The 25881-nt window shown below is 38.5% G+C and overlaps 1 protein-coding gene and 1 long non-coding RNA gene across 2 annotated transcripts; one reads left to right on the top strand and one right to left on the bottom strand.

Moving 5' to 3' along the window:
- Positions 1 to 830: 830 nt before the first annotated feature.
- On the top strand, positions 831 to 2807 carry LOC311251443. The gene is made up of 3 exons (XR_014621406.1): positions 831 to 907; positions 1564 to 1620; positions 2508 to 2807. It is a non-coding gene; the product is annotated as an uncharacterized lncRNA (long non-coding RNA).
- Positions 2808 to 23198: 20391 nt separating this feature from the next.
- Positions 23199 to 25766, bottom strand: LOC311251837 (CD276 antigen-like; the record flags this gene model as incomplete). Its single annotated transcript, XM_084344482.1, has 5 exons — positions 23199 to 24245; positions 24422 to 24541; positions 24619 to 24897; positions 25179 to 25509; positions 25680 to 25766. 5 exons carry the CDS (start codon positions 25764 to 25766, stop codon positions 23713 to 23715), a joined length of 1350 nt encoding a protein of 449 aa, XP_084200608.1. The 3' UTR covers positions 23199 to 23712.
- Between the last annotated feature and the right edge of the window lie 115 nt (positions 25767 to 25881).

The following is a 25881-nucleotide window of genomic DNA, read 5'->3' as shown; positions in this document are numbered from 1 at the left end:
TGCTGTTGGTCGTAGGACTGCTTCAGCATCGTAAACATGGAGGTACAAACTACAAATAACATCCCGAAAAAGTTTTAAATCTTGGATACGCCCATTGTGTTATTTACTTGTCCGCTTTTGCCACACCTCTGGAATTAAAGATAAAAGCCAGAAAAATATAAAACTTCATGAAACTTGATTTAGAACATTTTTTGGAACTTGGATTTAAAAAAAGGCCAACTTTCATTGAGCTTCCAGTCTCCTTTTTTTTCCCTTTTTATTTGGACTTTAATTGGAATATTTATGTTGAAGACTGAGTCAGATGCACAACTTCTGAACCAGTTCTTTTTCCATTTTTTTCCAACTAGCTGCATGCTTTTCATTAGAGGCACAAACAACAGGATCAGACCCTGGTGCATCAAGTATTGAAGGAACACAAGACATTTGTACAGGTATAATATATTGCTGTCGTTGTAGAAATGTATTTATGTATTTCTGAATACATGTCTTCTTATACTCTAGGATGTCAGCATTGTAGTATTTCCAAATGACTGTCACTGATATTAAGTTTACATGTCAGTCGTATCACTAATGTTACATCTGTTGAAATATAATTTTTAATTTGTTCCAGTGTACCAACATGTCACTCAAGCTGATCCACAAACGAGTATATATGCTAACGTCCCGAGACCCAAGAAAAAAAGAGGTAGTTGTGTTACTTCATGTTATTTATATGTTAGCTGCACTTTTGTATGTGCAATTTTGTTTTCACCTGTGTCTATGGGTGACAACACTTGATCTATAGTTTTTTTGTTGAAATAATGGATGTCTGTAAACTCTTTTAATGTTACAGGTCGTCGGGAGGCAAATGTAACTGCGTATGATAATGCGACGTATGCGGTCGTCTCAAAAAAGAGGTCCAAGAGAGGTACTATATTGACTTCATGATACATTTAGCTAACATTGCTTGAATAACAGATTGTTGACCGTTAAACACAAGCAACATAAAATCGGTGATGCAGCAAGGTATGTCTTAGTCGGTGTAGATATGTTTACATGCATTTGCTGAGTTGAACATTCAAGTTGGACAAAATTTTAGCTCTTTAAATCCGGTCTGGCATGTTTGTAAGTGATAATTATCAACATCATAAGCCTTCATCTGAGAGCTTCGCCTCTCTCAATGCATCAATGTCTATTTTTAAGAGTGTGGGGTTTCTCAGGGTTTCAACAGTGAAGCCACCCTGCTATATCTGTTGTCTTTTCATACATCTGATGACGCTGTTAAAAAGAATGAAGCTACTGCGGCGTTTAAAAAGGCAAACTGTGGTTAACCACTGACACTATGGTTTGAGTTTGACTTGAAGACATGTTGAGAGACAGATCTCTACCTTTATATCAATGGCATGTTAAGTTGAACACAATTCAACATTTATCCAACCCCTAAATTTCAGCAAGCCAGATATAACGTGTATATACTGTGCTTACCTGCTCCTTTAGTTTAATGATTTGTACATATTGATTTCAGTTTTTCTGTTGAAATACTGGATAATAATGGTGATAATTATTTTTTCCTTTATGTCTCAGTGTCTACAGACGCACATCGAGCTCAAACAAACAAAGCAAAACAGAGGAAGGAGAGAGGTATTTTATTTAAAATTCTGATCACCTAATCTCCTTTAAAGTCCTTTACTTTCCATCGCATGAATGTTGGAGGGTTACAATCTTTCCTTTCATGTGCTTGTTTCTACTGTATGCATGTCAATTCCCTCGATACTAGAATGTACTAGGCCCTTTTAAGTTATTAATTTGCTAGTTTTATTTATTCTTTATTTCTTTATACCTACTTTTATTGTGATTATTTTGCATTATTTGTATATTTGTGTTTCCTTGCATAATTTAGGTTGTGTACCCTCTGAATGTTAAACTTTGTGGGGGGAGGGGAATATCTGTATTTATGTTCAAATATATGTTTTTATAGTTAATGCAATTTAATGCTAACACTTTATAATAGCCTGTGTCCACAAATGGTAAGTTTATAGTTAACTAAGCTTTAGTTAATAGTTATTTGACTATAAAAAACAATGATATGCCTTATAAAGTATGAATTAAGCAATTGTAAAGAGTTTCTTAAACATCAGTTGCAACTCCACAATGAACAAATTCTCAAAAAATGGTATACAAAGTATGTCTTGTTTGTTAACAGCAAACAACCTACGATTGATTATCTATGAACTTACCATTGTTAGTTGTTAATTGTTTCCAATTAGATTAATATAATGTCAAATTAACTCGTTACTCGCACAAGGCATACGTTTTGGTGAGTCAGATTGGTTTTAGAAAAATACAAATTCTGTTGCATCTGCATAACAGTTAATATGAAATGCATAGCAAATTCATGCAGAATGTCTAAATATTAGCTATGAAAAAAAATAGATATCAAAGAAGTAAGGAAAGTCTGTTGTGTTGTATCATGGCAACAATATCACAACAACAGCTGTAGTAAACTGTCCATCCTGTGTCTCTTCCAGGTCACAGAGCTGAAACACCTGAATGAAGGATGGAGGAGAGACTGTGTGAAAGCTCCTTTAAACATTGTGTCAGACTGAGAAGTGAATGCAACTATAACCTGGGCTCCTACAGCAATTTCTAACTTTTTAATAATTACTTGTCCTTCTGTACCTTTTCTTCTGTATTTGTTATGTTGCATGTGTCCGAGTTTTTGTTTGCTAATTGCTTTAATAAAAGCAATACATACATATTTTTAACCCTTTTTATGTTCTGTAAAAACCACATATAAAACATATTAGGAGTAAATGATCTTGGCATGATTTTTGCCATTTTTCACTCAGATTTAGATATTTGTTATGTTGACCTTAGAGATTCCTGATAAAGCTTGCTCAAAGAGAGCAGAAATCGGGCTGATCTGTCTGTTGTAAATAGACTGAAACGTCATCATGATCACATGACAACTTGAACTGACTCACAACGTCAGAGTCTATGTTTAGAAAGCTGGTGGTTTATCATAGAGGAGCAGTTAAACCACAGTGTGTTATCTGCTCTGTCAGTTCACACACTGCTGCAGCTCGACTGTCTGTGGTCAGCTACGTGATGGTTTAACCTCAGTTTGACCTGCTGTCAGGCAGTCACTCTAACAGACCAATAAATTCATATTTAATGAGGTGGGAAAATAATGACCATGCAATTTAATTTCAAGGTGGAGCTTCTATAATTTACATCATATATTATTTTTTCATAAAATGTTGAAACAGCTCAGTTAGAGTAGATGAACAATATGAGCTCGTGCTTCACACATCAAAAAGGTGAAAACATATTTTTGGGGTTATTACGTTTATTATCTCCTAAACATAGGAAAGCATGCAAACACACTGATGCAATGACAGTGCAGTTGTTCAAATACTGTAAATAACGAGATGCGATGCTGCCCTCCAATGGAAGAAAGTAGTTAGTAAAATTACAAATCAATTATTTTTTATGCACAGGCTGTGAAAGGCCAATCCAAAAGCTCTAAGCCGATGACTGCCTTCATTAGGTCGTGCTTTAACCTCCTCTCAATGTTAATTAGTCATTTTTTCATAAATTTGAATGACTTGAGAAAGACTTCTGCTAGATTACTGCTGCATGGGATAGACTAGACTATAATGTTTTTTGGTTGTTAGTTTTTTTTTTATTGGAAAGGTTACATAAATGATTTTAAATGTAAAGCCCACAGATAAAATGTTTGACATATGTAAAAAATATATCTGTTCACACGAACCCCCCCTTCACACAATAAAATCCAACAGATTTAAAAAAAAAAAAAAAAAAACATACATTCAGAGGTAACTTTTTCATGACGACAGCAAAAATTATATGAAATTACAAAAATGTACGTTGTATCCAAAATGTAACTGCCTTCTGTACCAGTAGATTGTTTGTTAATAAATAAACATGAGTTTAATGAAAGGTAATTTTCTTTCTCATTGTTTTCTATCTATTTTTCTTCTATCAGCACAATGTTGTTTACTTTGAACATACAGTAGCTTTCAAAGGAAGTCAATTACAGAGTTTGTGCTATTTGAACCTGTTCGTTGCAATTTTCTGAGACGTGTTTATATTTCAGAAACATTCTGACCGAAGAGCAGGTTCATAACCTGCCGACCTGCAGAATGACGGATCAGTCAGGGATCAGGGCAAACTGCTTTATTATCATAAACTAAAAATAAGTGCCCTCTCTTTTAGGGAAACTAAATTTGTCCAAATTACCTGGCTCATCTCCAGCTACCAGTCTACAGTCTGTGCTGGATTTGAACCGACCACACTCCAGTTCCCAGACTGAGTCCCTGCAGATTGATATGCTGCTGCAATAAAGTGTAGACATTTTGTAAGATTGGTAAAATAAAACTCTGAGTAAATATACGTTTACAACATCTGTACAACAACACTTATCATTTATAATGACATCAGAGTCTCACTGAGTCGCCCATCATCTCTTCTGTTTTAATCCCAGTCTGCTCTGCTCTGCTCGACTCTACATGTGAGCTGTTGTCTCCTGCTGGACGGTCAGGGACATGCAGGTTGGGTTGTGTCTCAGCTGTTGGTGACAAATCAGTACTTTTGTCTGTGTCCTCTTTGCTCTCTGACTGAAGTTGAATCTCATCTCTTTGGCTCTTTGTGTCTTCAGGTTGTTTTCTCATTTCCCTAATCTGCTTTTCTACTTTCTTCGCCCTTTCTGTTATTCTTGTAATAAAATCATCAGTTGTCTGTATTCTTCCCATGATTCTCTGTAATGATTTCTCATATTCAGTCTTTTTGTTGTCCAGCTGCAGTTTCATCTCTGATAGCTTCTTTTTATTCATGGGTATACTAACTGACTGAAGTTTCTTCTCATTCTCTGTCCTCTCTGTTTCCACCTCCTCTATCTGTGACATCAGTTGGTTTTTGGAGCTATCCAGTTCTTTCTTCTGATTCGTCAACTCTGAAATCATATACATCATGTCCATCTTTTCTTCCACTTTCTCGTTTAACTTTTCTTCATCCAGACCCTCCATTTTCTTCTGTCCATTGACGAGCAGCTCTGTTGCTTCTGTTCCTTCTTCAGTTGCTTTGTCATGGTGCTTCTTGTTTTCTGTACACAAACAGAGGAAAGACACTGTTGAACTGAAACTTTAAACCTGATTTAAACCACGAGACTGTGACTTGAACAGCAGTCAATAAAGTATGATGGTGTTTGACATTAACAATCAATTAAATCAGATGTGTAACTTACGGCTTTTGTTTTGTCTCCAAACAGTAAAGACGAGTGCAGAACAAAGCAGGACGCAAACAACAGACAAGATGATATGAAGTCCTACAGCAGAAGAAGATGGCTCCATGAATACATCCTCTGAAATGAGAAGCAAAAGATCAACATGACATTTTTCACTTGATACAAACTGAAAAAATGTGAAATTGACAAAGCAAACCACTTCCTACCTGGAACATGTATGAGTGTCTCTCTGGTCTGGTTGATGTGGTTCTGTTGGACTCTGCAGGTGAAGCTGTTGCTGTGTCTCTTCGCCACAGTCACTCTGCTGCTGACAGTATAGAGGTCATCAGGACCTCTGACTGTCTCTGTAGGTCCAGCAGAGAGGAGGTTTCCCTCAGCGTCCAGCCAGAACACCTCAGGTTCTGGATACCAGCCTGTAGAGTTACACTGCAGAACCAGTCCACTGCTGACTTCATCTTTTCCAGTCCTCTCCAAGCCGATGACCATGGATGAGACGACACCTAATGAAAGAGAGGAGGAACATAAAACAGTGGCTTCAATAAAACTAACGATATGAAACCCTACATGGAGGTTTTTCTGTGTTTGTCCTTTACAATCAGAACAAACTGTGTATTGTTTATTAAACTACAGCGTATTTACTCACCGACAACAAGCTCAACTGTAGATTCTCTGCCCAGTGCGGGAATGAAGCATCTGTATTTGCCGCTATCAGAGAGTCTCACTTTGGACAGTCTCAGTGAAATGTCTCCACACCTCAGCTTGTTGACGGACACCAATGTTCTTCCGTTGTAGGACGGATGTTTTTTACTCTCCAGTTCCACTCCGTCACGCCACACATGCACAAATCTGGGGTTGAGATCGGGCCTCGTCCACTCTACAGTCATGCCTGAGGCATCCACAGCAGGTTCAATCTGACATGGTAAAATGATGTCATCACCGGCTGTTGTAACTATTGGCCGAGATGGACCAACCACCTGGGACTGACCTGTGGAAGAGCAGTTTGGGTTTTACATCTTGTTGTAGGGAGCGCTGTCACAACCCGATCTGAGTAGCGTATAGGCGAGCACGTTCACTTGGACAGTTGGGTATGACAACACCACTTAGCAATCTGTTAAGTTAGTTAATGAGTATGTCAACATTTGCTAATGATTACATTGAACTGTCAGAGCGTTGATTTTTTTCCAATTCAAATGGGCCTGAAAACAATGGTGCCAAAGCAAATTCACAATGGTAATGGCAACTACACTCCATCATAAGAAAAAATATATCCCAAACATTATCATTTGCTGTAGTTCTGCAGGTGGTTTGTTCTGGTCTTGGTGTTGCTGTCCAAGATGGCCGATGCACCCAATGAGGGCTGACAACCTGTTCCAGCGAGAGCATTTTTACAACGGTTATGATTTTGTACCACAGAGTTGTTGGGAGAGGGTCAAGGTGAATGTTGGTGCTACAAGTTTGGTTTGTAGTTTTGATGAATTATTAATGAAGCTAACAATAAAACAATAAAAACATTAATCACACTTCAGTTGCAAAGTGGATATTTCTGAAAAACAAATGAACATGTTGCCACTGAACATTTTCAGCAGTATTAATCCTCTCATTAATCAAACTGCGAAGAGCACATTCACGTAATAGTCCTTTAATAAATATGTTGTGTGTAGGTTACCTGCACAGTGCTGTGTTAGATGAAGGAAGACAACAGTGTGGAAAACCACAGCGCTGAAGGAACTGAGCAGAGGTTTAAAGGAGAGTCCTTCCTGCAGGCGAGGCATCGTGGAGAACTGAAAACTGAAATAAATCAGTTGTAAAGAGTTATTTTCAAGCAAAATCATAGCAGATACCGATATCTCTAAATGTGGCGCCTCAACCAATAATGTAACTGGATCATGTTCAGTAGTTTATGTTGAGCAAGAAGATAATTACTTGTTACAATTCTGTTCAAATGTGTTCATGTCAAGGATACAATTTAGTTTGTGGGTTTGTTTTGTCTGTATTGTGTTCTGTATGCATGATGTGTCTTTCTCCTGCAGTGGCAACACCTTGTTTGTTATCGCACAATTAAATAAATAAATACAAAATAAAAATTCCTTCAATAAGAGTGGCTGCTTTTAGTATTTTAAACATTACACGTGCAGTAATGCCACTATAGCAAATAGTGTGGCACGTTTAAGCAGCAAAACAAAACGCTGTAGCTTTAAACTTGACAGGACAGAGGAAAGTCTCCAGAGGAAACAGAATTAAACTTTAAGTTTTGAAATAACTATTTTTGAAGTTGAGTTCTGATATGAACCTGGTGACTTTTTGGACGTGTAGAAAAACAGAATATTAACTAAAATCAGATTCTGACGAATCCTGTCAGCCTGTCGTCAGGAGTAAAGCTGCTGTGCCTAAATGTCTAAATTGTCTCAAAGGTGGATTATTTAAGAGCATAATGTCTGTGCTGTAGAAACCATTAAACAATTCACCAAATAAAGAGTGACTTTTAGCTGTGTTTGTTGGCAGAATCATTTCCAAGATTGACATTTTATATATTGTGTTTGAATTTCTATAATCTGAAAGAAAAATCCTTTAATGCTATAACTTCTTAATTAGGGAGCGGGCAACTGAAGCCAAACCAGCCCTGATCAAAGTCTTAAGTCAGAAGTTTGTACCATAACCACCCGCTGTTCTAGCTATTCACAGTTTTATGTAGAACATGTGAATGTCACAAAGATTCCCACTGGATTTAATCTATTTTAATTATTCCTTAAAAAAATGTCATTTAAAAGCCAACATAGACACGTACCTGTCTCATAGCTCGAAGCGTCAGTCATCTCGGGAAGAAAAAGCAAACTGAACAAAGTCATCAACTTGTCCTGTTTCTTATCAGCTGACCCACATTCAGTCATGTGTTTACACTGTGACCTGTTAATCATTACTAGTATAACATAACGTAATGTACATCATTTAATCTACAAAACTTTGGATGAAAGCTAATTTTGTTTTCAGTTTTTGAGCCTTATGAGGACTTTGTATTAAATTATACTGTATACATGTGTACATACATGTAGAACAAATATTTGTCCTGTAGTTAACAGCACACGTCCTGTACTGCAGGATGTGGTTACCGGCTGTGCCCTGTGTGCCAGCCCTGCTGCAGGAGTCACAGTGTGTGTTGTAAAGCAGGAGGTGTTTGAGTACAGAGAGACAGAGCAAAAGAGGGAAGGACGAGACGATCTACAATACAAACTCAGTGCTACTGAACACAAATGATCGAGTCACTGATACGACCAGAAACTGAGAGAAACGAGAACCAGAGGGAGCACAAACTGTGAGCCTATAGAGTGCTGCAGGAACGAGTCTAAAACCTGGAAATAAGTTTGCATCTTTGCACTTCAGATTTCCTGGTCTCAAAGTCAATGAGTTTTGGTGAAATGCCTGAAATAAGGTTTGTATTAAAGCAACATTATGTTCTGTATAAACTGACGTTTTGTGTGATTTGGGGCCGTCACAGTTTCTGAGTGCAACAACAGTGTCCTAAACACAAATCTCAGGTGTGTAACAGTTTGTCAGATGTAACGTAGGTGCTGACTACAGACAAAACTCTTACGTCATAACAACGCTATGTGCTGAAAACTTGTATTTAACGCTGTGATCCTTCCTCACTGAAGTTACAGCAGCTTTTACTTATTTTCTGCAATAATCCAAAATTCAACAGTGAACCAGGATGATGCTTATTTACAAAGTTCCTTATCAAATATATTAAAACTGATATAAAATTCATTAAGATATATTAATTTGATGTTATCTGTGATGGAGGTGGATTTCCACATGATATGTAGACATGTTACCATTCTTTGATTCATAATTTAATATATCGATGCATTTCTTTGAGTCGGGTGAACATAAGCGCTCAGCTGCAGCAGAGAGAGGTGTGGAGGTGGCTGATGAGAGCAGGGCAGGTGAGTTGACTGTCACAGCTGGAGCTTGTTGGCTCATTACTCTCTCCTTTATAAACCAGTAGCCTGCTGGACATCAGATGACTGCAGCACACCGAGGACAAACATCCACAGAACGATGAGGAAATATGTTGTTTCTTAGCTGAGCTGTGAGAATTACTACGACTAAGCTCACAAGGGCCGGAGACACTCGTCAACCAGAGACACAGTAAAGAGTCTGTTTATCTTGAAGGTGTGTGAGCAGCAGTTCAAACAAACACTCACATGTCTGTGCTGAGGGAAGAAACGGTGGCAAATGTGAAGCTGTTTGTGACAAATGGACGGGTTTCTGCTTTAAATTCATTCATTCAACCTTTATTTAAATCTCGAAAAAACATTTTCCCTGATGTCGAGAGCACAAATAAAAAAACAGAATAGGTGCAAAAATGTGATAAACAGAAACAACAAACATAATCACAGAGCAAAAATAAACAGAATGGGTCCATAAAAATGATTACAGATCAGAAGCAATCTGACAGAATACCAATAAAACGGAATAGAGTGCTTGAAAATAATAAGAAACTGCAGCAAACGAACGTGATAAAACACAAATAAAACTGAGGTGCATAAAAGATAAATGGCAGACAACCATACAGGACAGCATGTAGTTAAAAACGGTTGCATTCAAATGATGAGTAGTTCAAATCAAAGTCTTAAATTGACCTTTAGGTATAACTGTGTCAAGTTTAAAGCTATGGTCTACGATTTGAAAGATTTGTTATTATTATTAACATCATTTAGATGGTGGTTATGACCCAATAGTACCACCTACACAATGTGGAGAGTAAAAGGAACCAAAAAAATCCATTCTCTCTAGTGTCTGTAAAACTGAAAAGAAATTGACCAATAGGAACCATCCGGCCCGGATGGCTCCTATTGGATCGATTTTCCGATCCAATCCTCGCTCACTCTCCTGCTCCTGCTCACGTCTGGTCCCGACCCACTTCCGCATTTAAAACTACAAGCGGACAAGAGGTTTGTTTTGCTCTGAGCTGTTCAGCTGCCTCTGCTCGCCCCACCGACAAAGAGTCAAAGAGAGAAAGTCTGTCACTGAAAAGACACAAACCGGAGATGTGAAACAAAGAGGGCTCAAACCGAATAAACATCGGGTCATCGTTTGAACGGTGGCGAAAGGTCCGTGAAGATATGGACCCGGTGCTGATACAGCGGCGTTTCTGTTGAGCAGGTAACCTTCGTCTCTATTGTGGATGTTGTGACACAGATAACTTTCATGCCGATGCTGCTTATGACTGTGAAAGCTGCCGTTAGTTTGTTTCTGTGTTATTAGACGGTGTCTGTCTCTGCAGTGTTGTCAACACTTGTTTACTTGTTCGACGGAGACGTTAGCCTCTATGCTAGCATTGTAAGCTAACAACAAGTCTGAGTAGCACCGAACAGCAGCTGGGACACACAGGTTTGTTTTTCAGCCACAATGTGGAAGCGATTGTTGTGATGAAAGCTGGCGGCAGCATCTGTTAGTCTCTTGGCCCTCAATAACTTTTAGAAGTGGCTAACTTAGCTGTTGTAACTGATTACGTAGCTGTAAGGTAACGTAGCTGTAGCATGCTAATGACGTTACGCTAGCTTGGCTGTGGAGCTTAGCTGTGGACATTGTAATGACTTACAAGATTTACGTGAGTTTCAACGTGCATTGTAATAACTTTATCTGTGAATCCGACATCATTATTCCGCATTCAAAGCTGGGCTGTATTTGGTTTCTGCCGGTTTGTTGCTCTTGGTGCTTGTTGCAGGACGTATAAAGTTCGTTGAAGAGAAAAAAAAAAAAAAGCTTGTAGCCGGAGGAGTGTGTCGCGGGGCTCCGTGGGGAGAGCGATACAAGCTCGGAGGGGAGGAGTTAAGGAGCACAGAGGGGAGGGGTGTGTGTGTGGGGGGGGGATGCTTTTTTCAAACCTTTCTCAGATCGTAGACCAGAGCTTTAAATGTTGTAAAATGTTCCAGTTTTCCCAAATGTAGTGTTTACCAGGGAACATGCAGCATCAAACAATCACTAGAGCGTGTTGAATAGTGACTCTGACCAGTTTAATAAAGAGCTGATATATGGTGGCATGTTGCTTTACAAGTGACTGACAAACATACTGTCATAAAACATGGAGTTAGAGACTGCCTGCCAAGAGAAAACAACACAAACCCTCCCAATAATCGTTCTTACTTGATTAAGGAAACAAGACAGATGGTTAACAACATATTAAAAATACAAAGCAAATAACAATGTCAGTATGTAACTACAGCACAACATAAGTTGTTCACACACAGAGGAAGCAGATATTTAACATTACACAGATCGTATTCAGTAAAGAAAAGTCAGACTTCTAAATTAAAATCCAGTGCTATAATATCACAAAGTGTTGCATTTAAAACGTTGTGTCTCTGTACATCGTTGTTGGGCAGTTTTCTACCAGGGCAGCAGTTAGTGGTCGGTAAAAAGGGCCTGGGTGGGCGGACTGAGTGTCTCCTGCTGGACTGTCATAGAAATATGTTTTATGTTTCAAATGAAATGAAATGATGTACTTTCAGTTCCAGCAGAGTCTGTCATTAACTTTCTTTGGTGGATTATAATGACAATAATGATTTCTGTCTCCTCTCTCTCTGACTGATCTGAGTTGAACCTCGTCTCTTTGTCTCCTCTAGTTGTTTCATTTCTCTAATCTGGTTTCTGTGTTTCTGTTTCTTGTTTTCTCTGTAGAGATTTCTCATATTCAGTCATTGTGTTGTCCAGTTGCAGTTCAATCTCTGCACAGAGTGTATTATGTGAAGAAAGGTCTAGACGTTTGGAAAAAGGAGAAATGTTTTATCATCACAAAGTATTCAATTAAAAACCACCTCTGCTGAATGTTATTCTTATAATTTATAATGACATTAGTGTCTCACTGTCGTCCAACATCTCTCCTGTTTTAATCCCAGTCTGCTCTGCTCTGCTCTGCTCGACTCTACATGTGAGCTGCTGTCTCCTGCTGGACTGTCAGAGACATGCAGGTTGGGTTGTGTCTCAGTTGCTGTGAACAAATCAGTACTTTTGTCTGTCTCCTCTTTGCTCTCTGACTGAAGTTGAATCTCGTCGCTTTGGCCCTTTGTGTCTTCAGGTTGTTTGCTCATTTCCCTAATCTGTTTTTCTACTTTCTTTGTCCTTTCTGTTATCATTGTAATAAAATCCTCTGTTGTCTGTATTCTTCCCATGATTCTCTGTAAAGATTTCTCATATTCAATCTTTTTGTTGTCCAGCTGCAGTTTGATCTCTAATAGATTATTTTTATCAATGTACCTAAAAACTGACTGAAGTTTCTTCTCATTCTCTGTCCTCTTTGTTTCCACCTCCTCTATCTGTGACATCAGTTTGTTTCTGTCGTGCTCAAGTTCGTTCTTCTTTTCTGTCAACACTGAAATCATATACATCATGTCCATCTTTTCTTCCACTTTCTCCATTAACTTTTCATCATCTAGATCCTCCATTTTCTTCTGTCCATTGACGAGCAGCTCTGTTGCTTCTGTTCCTTCTTCAGTTGCTTTGTCGTGGTGCTTCTTGTTTTCTGTACACAAACAGATGAAAGACACTGTTGAACTGAAACTTTAAACCCGATTTAAACCACGAGACTGTGACTTGAACAAGATACAGAAGCACAACAGAGAAATGATGGTAGGACTCACACAGACCTCTGCTACAGCAGTCAATGAAGAAGGACAGTGTTTGACATTAACAATCAATTATATCAGATGTAACTTACGGCTTTTGTTTCGTCTCAGTTTCCAAACAACAAAGACGAGTGCAGAACAAAGCAGGACGCAAACAACAGACAAGATGATATGAAGTCCTACAGCAGAAGAAGATGGCTCCATGAATACATCCTCTGAAATGAGAAGCAAAAGATCAACATGACATTTTTCACTTGATACAAACTGAAGAAGTGAGAAATTTACAAAATACTTTCCTACCTTGAACATGTATGAGTGTCTCTCTGGTCTGGTTGATGTGGTTCTGTTGGACTCTACAGGTGAAGCTGTTGCTGTGTCTCTTCTCCACCGTCACTCTGCTGCTGACAGTATAGAGGTCATCAGGACCTCTGACTGTCTCTGTAGGTCCAGCAGAGAGGAGGTTTCCCTCAGCGTCCAGCCAGAACACCTCAGGTTCTGGATACCAGCCTGTAGAGTTACACTGTAGAACCAGTCCATGACCGACCTTTTCAATACCCACTGTGGAAGATGTGGACACAGCACCTGATCGTGGGAAAAGTTTAATTATTGTCAAACCACTCAAAGTTATTAGAAATTTGAGTGACCTTTTGTAGAAAGAAATGTGGGTATTTTAATGTGTGTAATGTTGTTAAAATATGTTTGACTGTCTGAATTAGCTAAAGGAAGGTAAATGTATGGGGACAATTGAACTACTTAACATTCATCTACCGACAGTAAGCTCCACAAAAGAGTCTTTCTGCCACACTGGAAGGAAGCATCTGTACTTTCCCTCATCAGAGACTTTGACTTTAGACAGTTTCAGTGAAAGGTCTCCAGACTTCAGTTTTTCTCCAAACAGTGATGTTCTTCCTTTGAAGGATGGATTCTGCAGGTCCATCAGGTTCACACCAGAACGCCACACATGGACAAATCTGGGGTTCAGGTCAGGTCTGGTCCATTCAAACGTAATGGTAGCAGCATCAGCGGCAGGTTCAAGGTGACATGGCAATGTGATGTCATCACCAACTGATGCTACGACTGGCTGAAGTTGACCAATGACTGCAGACTGACCTGAGGAAAAAACAGAAAGACCTATATCCATCACACCACACATGCACAAATCTGGGGTTGAGATCAGGTCTCATCCACAGCCACCTGGGGCTGACATGAAGAAAAGCAATTTGGGATTTACATCTTTCTACAGGAGCACTGTCACTATCCAATCTGAGGACATCTTGGACAGTTAGGCACGACAACATGTAGTTGGACAAATCACACACGGAGCAGCAGAAAAAAACTTTTTTAGAGTTTTTTCAATTCAATTAAAAGAGGTTTTATTGTTGAAACTTCAAGAACGACACTGCCAAACTGCACAAAAACAGCAAAGTTAACATAAGAAAATGCTATGTAGGTTGTGTTTGTGTGTGGTTACCTGCACAGCCTTGTGTTAGGAGAAGCAAGACAACAGTGTGATGGAAAACCACAGCAGTGAAGGAGCCGAGCAGAGATGTAAAGAGGAGTCTATCCAGACGAAGCATCATGGAGTCACGGAAACTGGGATAAACCAGTTGTGAAACCTTCAAGTAAAGGCAGGGTAAGTTTATGAATTATAATAGATAATAAATCATATCACTCTTAAATTTCACGATTATTTATTTTCTTATTTTATGAACTCTCTTAAAGCTAGAATATGTAAGAGCAGATAGCGTGTGCTACACAATCAACAACAAAACAATTCATCAACTCAAATACATTCTCAATAAAAGGGCAGAATTGAAGCCAAATCAACCCTGACCAAACTTAACATTTACATTAAAAAAAATGTTTTGAACAGATTTAGCATCCAAGTTTACAGTGAAACAAAAACATATCCGTCATGTACATTCCCTTTAACATGTCATAATCACCAGCACTCTTTGCTAAACACTCTTAGTACTTTCATAAAGAAGTCCATAGTATTAAATCTATGAAATCATTGCTGGAAGAATTAATTTAAACGCCAACATAACCACGTACCTGTTTCATGGCTCAGAGCGTTGCTTCATCTAAGAGAAGGAAGTAGACTAAAAAAACACAACCTGTTCCTTATCAGCTGACCCACATGCAGCCTGGAGTAGTCATTACACTCTGATCCCTATCATGTTAATCATTGCTAGTATTTTGATTTACATGATTTCATTAAAAAACTTTGGATGAAAGCTAATTTTGTTTTCAGTTTTTGAGCCTTAAGAGGACTTTGTATTAAATTATACTGTATACATTCATACGTGTAGAACAAATATTTGTCCTGTAGTTAATCAACACACGTCCTGTACTGCAGGAGGATTTCCAAAAGTTTTGTAACCCCGGTGAAAATGACCATGGATAAAAGCTCTGAATAAATATCATTCAATCAATCTAACTTCATTTATGTAGCAGCAAAAATCAAGTGCAATTCAAAGTGCTTTACAAGTGACTGACAAACATACTGTCATAAAACATGGATTCAGAGACTGCCTGCCAAGAGAAAACAACAGAAACCCTCCCAATAATCTTGCTTACTTGATCAAGGGAACAAGAGGGATGGTTAACAGCATAATAAGAATACAAAGTAAATAACAATATCAACACAACATAATTACTTGTTCACACACAGAGAAAGCAGATATTGAACATTACACAGATCGTATTCAGTAAAGAAAAGTAAGAATTCTGAAATCCAGTGTTATAATATCACAAAGTGTTGCATTTAAAACGTTGTGTCTCTGTACATTGTTGTTGGCCAGTTTTCTACTGAGGGGGGCAGTTTTGGGTTGCAGTGGTGGGTAAAAAGGGCCTGGCTGGGCAGACTGAGTGCCCCCTGCTGGACTGTCATAGAAATATGTTTTATGTTTCAAATTAAAAGCACTGTGGAATTAAATGATTTATTTGATCATTTCTCTAATGTGGTTTCTGTTTCTTGTTTTCTCTGTAGAGATTTCTCATATTCAGTCATTGTGTTGTCCAGTTGCAGTTCGATCTCTGCTCTCTGTTTCATCATAAAACATTTTTCAATTAAAAACCACCTCTGTTGAATGTTATTCTTATAATTCTCACTGTGTCGTCCATCATCTCTCCTGTTTTAATCAGTCTGCTCTGTAACAGTTTATCTCGACTCTACATGTGAGCTGCTGTCTCCTGCTGGACGGTCAGAGACATGCAGGTTGGGCTGTGTCTCAGCAGTGTTTTTGTCTGTCTCCTCTTTTGCTCTCTGACTGAAGTTAAATCTCATCTCTTTGGCCCTTTGTGTCTTCAGGTTGTTTGCTCATTTCCTTAACCTGCTTTTCTACTTTCTTCATCCTTTCTGTTATTTTTGTAATAAAATCCTCTGTTGTCTCTACTCTTCCCATGATTCTCTGTAAAGATTTCTCATATTCAGTCTTTTTGTTGTCCAGTTGCAGTTTGATCTCTAGTAGCTTCTTTTTATTCATGGGTATAATAACTGACTGAAGTTTCTTCTCATTCTCCGTCCTCTCTGTTTCCACCTCCTCTATCTGTGACATCAGTTTGTTTCTGTGGTGCTCAAGTTCGTTCTTCTTTTCTGTCAACACTGAAATCACGTATGTCATGTACGTCTTTTCTTCCACCTTCTCCTTTAACTTTTCATCATCCAGGTCCTCCATTTTCTTCTGTCCACTGACAAGCAGCTCTGTTTCTTCTGTGAATAGAGCAAGATACAGAAGCACAACAGAGAAATGATGGTTGGACTCAAACAGACCTCTGCTACAGCAGTCAATAAAGTATGATGGTGACATTAACAATCAAGTGAATCAGATGTGTATCTTACGGCTTTTGTTTCGTCTCAGTTTCCAAACAACAAAGACGAGTGCAGAACAAAGCAGGACGCAAACAACAGACAAGATGATATGAAGTCCTACAGCAGAAGAAGATGGCTCCATGAATACTTCCTCTGAAATGAGAAGCAAAAGATCAACATGACATTTTTCACTTGATACAAACTGAAAGTGAGAAATTTACAAAGCAAACCATTTCCTACCTGAAACATGTACGAGTGTCTCTCCGGTCTGGTTGGTGTTGGACTCCTGCTTGGCTCCTCAACCAAGGAACCACCAGCACCTTTTCTTCAGAGACTGGTAACGTGGAACTGGGCCTACACAGCATAGCAGAGCACAGCTCTGGTTGATGTAATGCACATGGGTTCAATCTGTGTGTTTGATCACTGTTTGGGTGTTATTGTGATCTCTGTGTAGCCAGTTTATTGGTAGTAATTTGATATTGGATGAATGATGCTTCACACAGACTCAGCGTCTTTACTGTACATGCAGCTAACCATCTTCTACACACACACACACACACACACACACACACACACACACACACACACACTCCTTCAGCCTGGGGCATATCACACCCACATGTGATATCAGTGAGCACATGATGTGAGAACCACCATTGTTTCACACACACACACCTGTATAAAGTACATGTTAGATAGATTGTGTTTTTTCATTTTGCGTTAAATAAAACACTTTTGAACCGTCATGCTGTCTATTTAATGTTGTACAAGAGTGAATGTTAACAACCTCTAGTCAAGGACTCCTGTTATGGTAATATTGGTTGTAGTTATTAAATTAATTAATTAATCAGAGTCACCAACTGACACTTTAATACCTTTTCTGAGACTGATTTGGTGACTTGGCTATCTGTTCCTTTTTTTCAAGGATGGTGCCCCAATTAGATCGTAGACATTAGATCTTATCATTTGATTATTATTGATAGCCAAATTTAACTCAAACTCACTATTAATGTTGTATGAAGCACTACGATTGTATTCCTTCTTCTAAGTTTACAGTGAAAAAAAACACATCCGTCATATACGTTCCCTTTAACACGTCATAGTCACCAGCACTTTCTGTAAGCAAACACTCTTCATACCTGTATTATTATTATTTTTAAATATTTTTAAAGTGTTAATGATTTCCATAGGATTAAATCTATGAAATCATTGCTGAAGAATTTAACTTCAAAGACAACATAACCACGTACCTGTTTCATGGCTCAGAGCGTCACTTCACCTAAGAGAGGGGCGTAGACGAAAAAACACATCCTGTTCCTTATCAGTACACTTTCATACAGAGTCACACACACACACACACACACACAAACACACACACACACACACATAAACAGCTAAAGTCCACAGAAAAAGCATAACTCAAGTAGAAAATGAAAGAAAATCAAACAGACTGACAGACTTAAACATTTTATACAGCATGTATGCATGTATTATATATGTTCAATACAGTATGAGGTCATCAATTTGATAACATAAGTTTGATACTCCAAATAAAAAATCAGGCATATATGCAGTATAAGTCGTATGGATTCATTATGACAATACATTAAATGAATAATTTTGAAATGAACTGAACCGACTGTAAACTAAAGCTTTATTCTTTTTTTTAAAAATGGACTGACATGTAATCATCATCATGAACCTCCCCTCCATCTGAGGTCTTCAGTTGTCTCTCAGCAACAGTGTGTATTTTAAAAGGTGAGCAGTTTAACCACAATGTTCTCTCTTCTCTGTTCACACGTATGAAGATGCTGTTTATAAGAACTGAGCTGCTGCTGCTTTTAAATACACTCACTGTGGTCAACTGACAGCGTGTCGGCTGGTTAGAGCTGAAGCTGCTGTGTGACAGCTCGTACTAACTTCATCTGCTGAGACATCAATGTAACGAGAAAACACCAGTCACTGACGTGTTGTGGCACATGGAAACATATTTAAGGCTTCATTTGAACCTTTTAAAAATGCAGAAAGGTATCTAAATATCATAAGATATGTTTATCTTCTAAACATATTAAAAAAAAATAGTTATTAACTATATAACTCATAGTTACTGTTAAGTGTGCAGGCCTGCTCCAGAGACAGATGAACAGATTATGATCACAACTGAAACAACAGAGACTGATATCCTGACCTTTAGGGTCAAACCTTAAAAAATGCTGAATCTTACATTTCCCATGATGCAACTCAACAGCATCTTTCATTAGACTGTCATCACTTGCCTGTTACATGCTAATGGCAATCATTGCACCAGCTTCCAGTTTGTTACGCAAAATTTCTGTTCAGAACTTTTCAGGACTCACTTTTAATACAGTATCAAGCCGAATGACGTGATCCTCCAGATCCACAAATAACATCGCACAAATGTTTTTGCAGGCTGGGTGTAGGCCATGAAAAGTAAAGTGGATATTATGTGTAATATTAAAAAAACAGATATCAATTTACAGTTCCTCTGTGTTACAGCCGAAGCTTGCTCTTGCGTCGACATCATCCATTAACCACACAGGAAGAGGAGGTTCTCCCCTGCGTTACACTTCGGCTGTACTTCAGTCTGATGTTCAGACAGTCAGCAGCAGGTCAACATGGAGGTCACATCTCTCTGCATCAGACTGTGTGAGTACTAAATCTAATCTCTCTAAGTCTTAGTTTGACATTTAGCAAAACAAATACATGTTGTAATGGCCCCTAAAAAGTATTTATTTATTACCAAAAACATCAGAGTTCATATTACATTGATGATAGATGTGATGTTACAATGGTCAGTCGAGTAAAGATATATAAAATGTACCTAAAGACATGAAACTACAAACTTTCATCTCTGCAGTGATGAACGTGTTGACACTGCTGGCCGCAGTTCACCTTTATTATACCCAGGAAAATGGTAAGCAGCAGTTAGACAATTTGTGATTGTGACACAAGAAATATGTACATTTTGTTCTATATATTAAAATTACAAAATACCATAAAAGTTATTTTTAGCTAATATCTAAATCTGTATTGTCTTAATCCAAAATATAACCTTATTATTATTGTTATTACAAGCTCCTCTTATAACATCTCTTTATCTGCATCTTTGTCTCAAATGCAGCTTTCCCTGTGATCGTTCCGACCCGACTGCAGATCTTCGAGTACAGCTCCATCGCTTTTTCATGTAAGGGTTTTAAAGCCACGGCTGGATGGACCATCATGAGGAGGGTAAAGGGAAATGTCAGTGAGTGTGTCAGTACCTGGGTGGGAGCAACAGACTTCCCCTGCGCCATCAAACCTGCTTACTCAACAGACAGCGGAGAATACTGGTGTGAGACCGGAGAAGAGAGCAGCAACGTCGTCAACATCACCATCACCGGTAACTGATGAAAACAATTTACTGATTACTAATGAGTTTAAAGAAATATGCAACCATGTAAGTGTCATATGTAAACTGCACATTTTCATAAGTGATCAGCTTTTTTCATAAATGCATGACAAATTAATATTAACACAACAGCAACATGTTCCATTAAAGTTAATGTAGAAAAATGTCTATGAAATTGTTTTTATTTAGTCGGAGATGTGATCCTGGAGAGTCCCACTCTCCCTGTGATGGAGGGGAAGACTGACACTCTGCGCTGTAGAAGTAAAATGACCTCTTCAGCCCACATAGCCGATTTCTATAAAGATGGCTTCCTCATCGGCTCCCGCTCTACAGGAGAGATGACCATCCACCATGTTTCTAAAGCTGATGAAGGACTTTACAAGTGCAGCATTTCTGACTTTGGAGACTCAGCAGAGAGCTGGCTGGCTGTCAGAGGTGAGACGTGACGAGGTTTCGATTGTTCTGTGTGATTGTTGGCAGAATATCAGAATTTAAAAGAAAATTTAAAAAGTCACAGCAAAATTAAACACTGTAATAACACCACTGTGGTTAATTGTTACAGATGTAAATCCTACTAAAAGCTCTGAGTTTAAAAAAATGGTAAATTGGTAGATTTTAAAAATTGTAGGATGTTATTGTAAATTCTAAATTGCATATCTAATGGAGCCGAAACTTTTGACTTTGTCTGGTTTTGTAGTTACGAATGACGCTGTGAAGTGTGCCGAAATGATCATCTAAAACAAAAGAGGAAGTGTTTTTAAAATGTAAATGTAAAATCTGAACAATTGAGTAAGAGCACAATTCTGTAACTCGTAGTGTGTTTATACACCCAAGCAATATTGCAGCATCTTAAAAAGTATTGTTACAAAATAAACAAATGTTGCGTTGTAATTTAGAAATTTTTTTCTCCCAATAATAATAATAATTATAATTTAAAAAATGAAAAGAAATCATTACATCATTACAAGAACGCGTGTTGAAGTTGCTCGATCCAAGGCTTATCAAACAATCCTTTCTGCAATTTAACAATCAAACATATAATTCTATAAAAAAAAACAGCATAACACACGGAAACATTTCTGTCTCTCATGTAGATATTTGTTGTTTTGTCTTTGCAGCACTTCACAGAGAGACTCATCCACCCTCAGAACCCTCCTGCCATCTTTACCTCATCTTAAGGACTGTTTTCACCATTTTGATGGTGGCTCTGCTGCTGCTGCTGGTGGGACTGCTTCACTGTGGGAAACTCAGAGTTACACAAACATACGTATGTATATGTGACGTGTGCAAAGGTAAATGCCAAACCGAACCAAACAATAGTGTAAATGATAAAGAAGAGTTGACTGAAAGCAAGTCTGATACTTCAGTTCTCCGTCCTGCTTCAGAAGATTAGAAACTGACAATCAGAAAACAGTCATTGCTGTTTTAATTTACATGCCTACTGTACCTGCTTTAACTCACCTTTGCCTTAACTTTGTATAGCTTCAGCTAAAGTTGTTGAACCAATTTCTTTTCTGTACATTTCATTGAAATTTGGAGGAACACAGACAAATATGGCAGCCTTCATTCGATTAAATTGCCAGTGCAGGTACAGAGTCAGTCTTGCCACCATGTGTGGCGGTTATTATCAGACCTTGTCACAAGCAGAAGAGGTGAAAAAACCACACGTGGACATGTGACCTATTTTCACAAGGCCTGCTGTACGTCTTCTATGTTTTGTTTTAGACACTACAGACGCTGCTGATAATTTAAGCTCCTTAGACACAAACCACGGAAAAAAAGACGGTAAAGGGTGAAGCGCTCCTCGCAGGGTCTTTCTGTCTGTTGGAGGGCTAATATTAGCTTAACTGAAACAAAATGCAGGTCAAGCAAGATGTTACATGTCCCAGTCTGAGTTCACACATCATTAAAAATAGGCAGGTAATAAACTGTATCTACAACCAAATTCTGGTGGCTCCCTCCCATCACATTTTAAAAATTGTAAAATACTTTGAGGGTTAGCAAAAAATAGTATAAACGCCTGTGAACGATGAGTGACGATCAGGATATATTTGAAAATGACAAAATGTGTAGAGGGTGTCTCATTCTTTTTAACATATAAACTGAATGACATACTGTAGAGAAGTCCTAAATGGTCAACTCTATGTCAGCATTGACCTCGCAAGGTTCAGAATTACTTAAAACATTACATGTCATTTTGAGCCATTTTCAAGTCATAGGCGGTCTATTTGTATATATGTGTAATTTTTAAAGTCAGTGTTTACACCAGCATTGATGTGTTTCATTAAACTTAAGTCTTATAATTCAGTTTACAGCTAATAAAACACAAGTGTGCAGATGTGTATTTCAGCATAATGACTTGTCTCATTTGTATCTTTGTGCATCACAGAGATTTGTCCTCGCTGCATCTATGGAAGAAAATCCATAAATAAGAATAAAACTTGTTTATGTGTTCCTTCAAGTCTATACATTTTTTCTGTTTCTCAAGAGCTTTGTTTATATTTTTGACAATTGAATTAAGCATAAGCATTTACCAGAGATGGTCTTAAGACAACAGAGAGTCCATGTTGTCTTGGATTGACAGTAGGAAACATGGATGATGACCTTCCTGGAGCACATCAATTAGTTTTGCAGCACATTTTTTGAAGGGTCTATGATTGACTGTACTTTACTGTTTTTATTGTTTCAAGAAATAAAGATTATATTATTATTAAACAGTTGCATTATTTCATGTGTCCATAATCCACTCTAAAAGTGTCCATTTGCTGTTCAGGACAGTAATATATGATAATATGATAAAGGTTTATTAGTTATTACACACTTAGCCCCATGTACGGTTTAATTATCCAAACAGACACACACACAATATTCAGTCAGTGTCTCAGTAAAAACACGACATTTAATGGTTAACAAAAACAGAATATTGACGTATTAAATTTAACCAAAGAGGCAAAAGTCATTCATCAAAATACTGCAAAACATTTATAAAGGTGACATGTTCAGTTATTATAGAAACAAGAGACAAAACAATCAGCATTTCTGAACTGTAACACAACAGCCACTGTACAAAGTTTTGTTATGAATTCATTTGATTTGGGAGGAAACTGTACTGATTATGCTGCACGTCATCTTTGAGCAGATCTCACCGCCAGGGGGCGATGTTTACTGTAACCTGAAGGAAATACAACAACTCAGCAGGTGTGAACAAATTAAAATATCTGTGTCAAACTGGATTTAAAATGTCTGAAGTCATTTTAAACTAAGCAAGGGGTTAGAAAATGTATAAAATAATTTACTTTTTCCATTAATAAAGAGAAAAGTGAAAAAGTGAAAAGTGATCAAGTGATGAATTATCAGAAATGTTCTGTGATAATTTGCTCACACATGTTGTACAAAGTATTATTTCTGTCAGTGAAGGACGGCCTCACATTTTACCAGTAAAATAATATTACAGCACAATAATTTCAAATCAGGCAATAATGTGAAATAAGAAGAGAATAGACTGACAGTGGGACACATCTGGGTTGGAAGAATAAGATAGTGGAAACTGATGTCACTGAGGCCCTAAAAGTTTTCTGTCTCTGACTGAAGTTTCCTCTCAGTCTTTTCTATCAGTCTCTCAGTCTCTTCTCTCAGTCTCTTCTATCAGTCTCTGAGTCTCTTCTCTCAGTCTCTCTGTCTCTCTCAGCTTTCTACATATCTGCTCCTTATCTCTCTCTAGCTTTGCCTTCCTTTCTGTCATCTCAGTAATCAGATCATCTGTTGTCTTCAACAGATTTTTTGTGTTCTTCAACAATTTCTCATGTTCTGTCTTTGTGTCCTCCAGATACTTCTTGGTTTTTTCAAACTTCCCCTTTTTTTTGTCTTCGTTCAGCACTCGGCTCCTCTCAAGCCTCACCTTCTCTTCCTCTATCAGTGTCTTCTCCTCCTGCTGTAGTGAGATGAGTTTCTCTTTCTGCTCGTCCAGATTCTCCTTCTGCTCTTTCAGTGTTGTAATCACATGTTTTACATGTTCCAGTTCTCCCTCAGTCTTCTGTAAGTCCTCATCAAGTTTAGCCTTTGTGTTCTCCAAATAATCCATTTTCTCTCTCCCTGTCATGAGCTTCTCTCTGTCCATCTGCAGCTGAAGTTCATTGCTGTTGGGTGTGTTTTCTATGTGGGGGGGAGAGGAGTGGGTTTAGCTGGAAACTCCCAAGTTGCTCTTTTTATTTATGTGTTAAAGATGAGCAATGAATCTGCAGCCTCCTTGAAGATATTAAGAAGCAGCAGGGAAGAGGGTGAACAAAATGAAATCTCTTTAACAATATCATGAAGGAGTGCAAACTTACTGATTATGTTTCGTCGCCCTCTCCTCACAATGACGAGAGCTGCAATAATGGACATGAAGCACACGGCGGAGCAGATGGAGAGGCGAACAGCAGAACTGGACTGGACCAAAAAGAGTCCATCTGAAATTAGAAAACACAAAAGAGATGTGTTTAAAGAGTAAGACTCTACATTTAGCTACATAAATCCATTTTCCTACCTGGAACATGTATGAGTGTCTCTCTGGTCTGGTTGATGTGGTTCTGTTGGACTCTACAGGTGAAGCTGTTGCTGTGTCTCTTCTCCACAGTCACTCTGCTGCTGACAGTATAGAGGTCATCAGGACCTCTGACTGTCTCTGTAGGTCCAGCAGAGAGGAGGTTTCCCTCAGCGTCCAGCCAGAACAACTCAGGTTCTGGGTACCAGCCTTTGGCTTTACACTGTATCAGCGCCCCGTTGCTGACTTTGGAAATCTCTATGTCAGGTGAGGAGGCCGAACCTAAAGCAGAGTAGAAATGATGGAGAACAAAAAAGATTTCATGTTGATTCATGTTCAGCTTCATGTGCAGTTCATACAGTTTCCAGCTGAAAATGATCTTCAAGCTTTAAATGCTGGTTGCATGTCAACATATAACATGTAATAATGCAGGTTATACACATAATTCATAAAATACTCAGACCAGCTTCACTATTCAGACACAAGATGGCAGCATGGTTCCAGCTCCAGTGCAGGATCGACTGTGGAGGGCTCGATGTAAAAATAAACATGTGCTCACTCACCAAAGACGAGCTTCACAGTTGAGTCTATATTCATTGTGGGAATGAAGCACCTGTATGTTCCCTTATCAGACAGTTTCACTCTGGACAGCTTCAGTGAAATGTCTCCGTGCTTCAGTCTGTCGATGAACAGCGATGTTCTTCCCGAGTAGGACGGATGCTGATCGCCTAGAAGCTCTTGGCCAGAACGCCACAGATGGACAAATCTGGGTTTCAGATCAGGTCGCGTCCACTCCACAGCTGTGGAAGCAACATCCGTGGCAGGCTCCAGATGACATGGCAAAATGATGTCATCACCAACGGATGCCAGTATTGGCCGAGGTGGACCAACTACCTGAGGGTGACCTGGGAAGTGTAGTTAAATGTGTAAGTACAAAGAAAAGAGAGTTCAGCTGCATCCATATGATGCAGCAATCAATCAAAAAAGACTTCCAACACATTTTTGCCTTCACTGACTTCGTATTAACTTTGAACACTGAAGGGAGACGTGTGATTGTAAGTTACCTGTACAGCAGTGTGGTAGAAGAAGCAGGACAACAGTGTGATGGAAAACCAGAACTCTGAAGCTACAGAGCTCGAGGGATCGTCCATCCTTCAGCTGAAACATCTGGACTTCTGAAAATCATACCAATTTATACCCTGCTCTTCATCTGTTGTGTTCATCTACACTGAACATGAGTCACATTCAGTCGGCTTTGATTTTACA

This window comes from Pagrus pagrus, assembly GCF_965226575.1.
Source record: "Pagrus pagrus genome assembly, chromosome: 22".
Classification (NCBI taxonomy): domain Eukaryota; kingdom Metazoa; phylum Chordata; class Actinopteri; order Spariformes; family Sparidae; genus Pagrus; species Pagrus pagrus.
The sequence above is the reverse complement of the archived record's forward strand: the minus strand, read 5'-3'. Positions and strand labels throughout refer to the sequence as shown.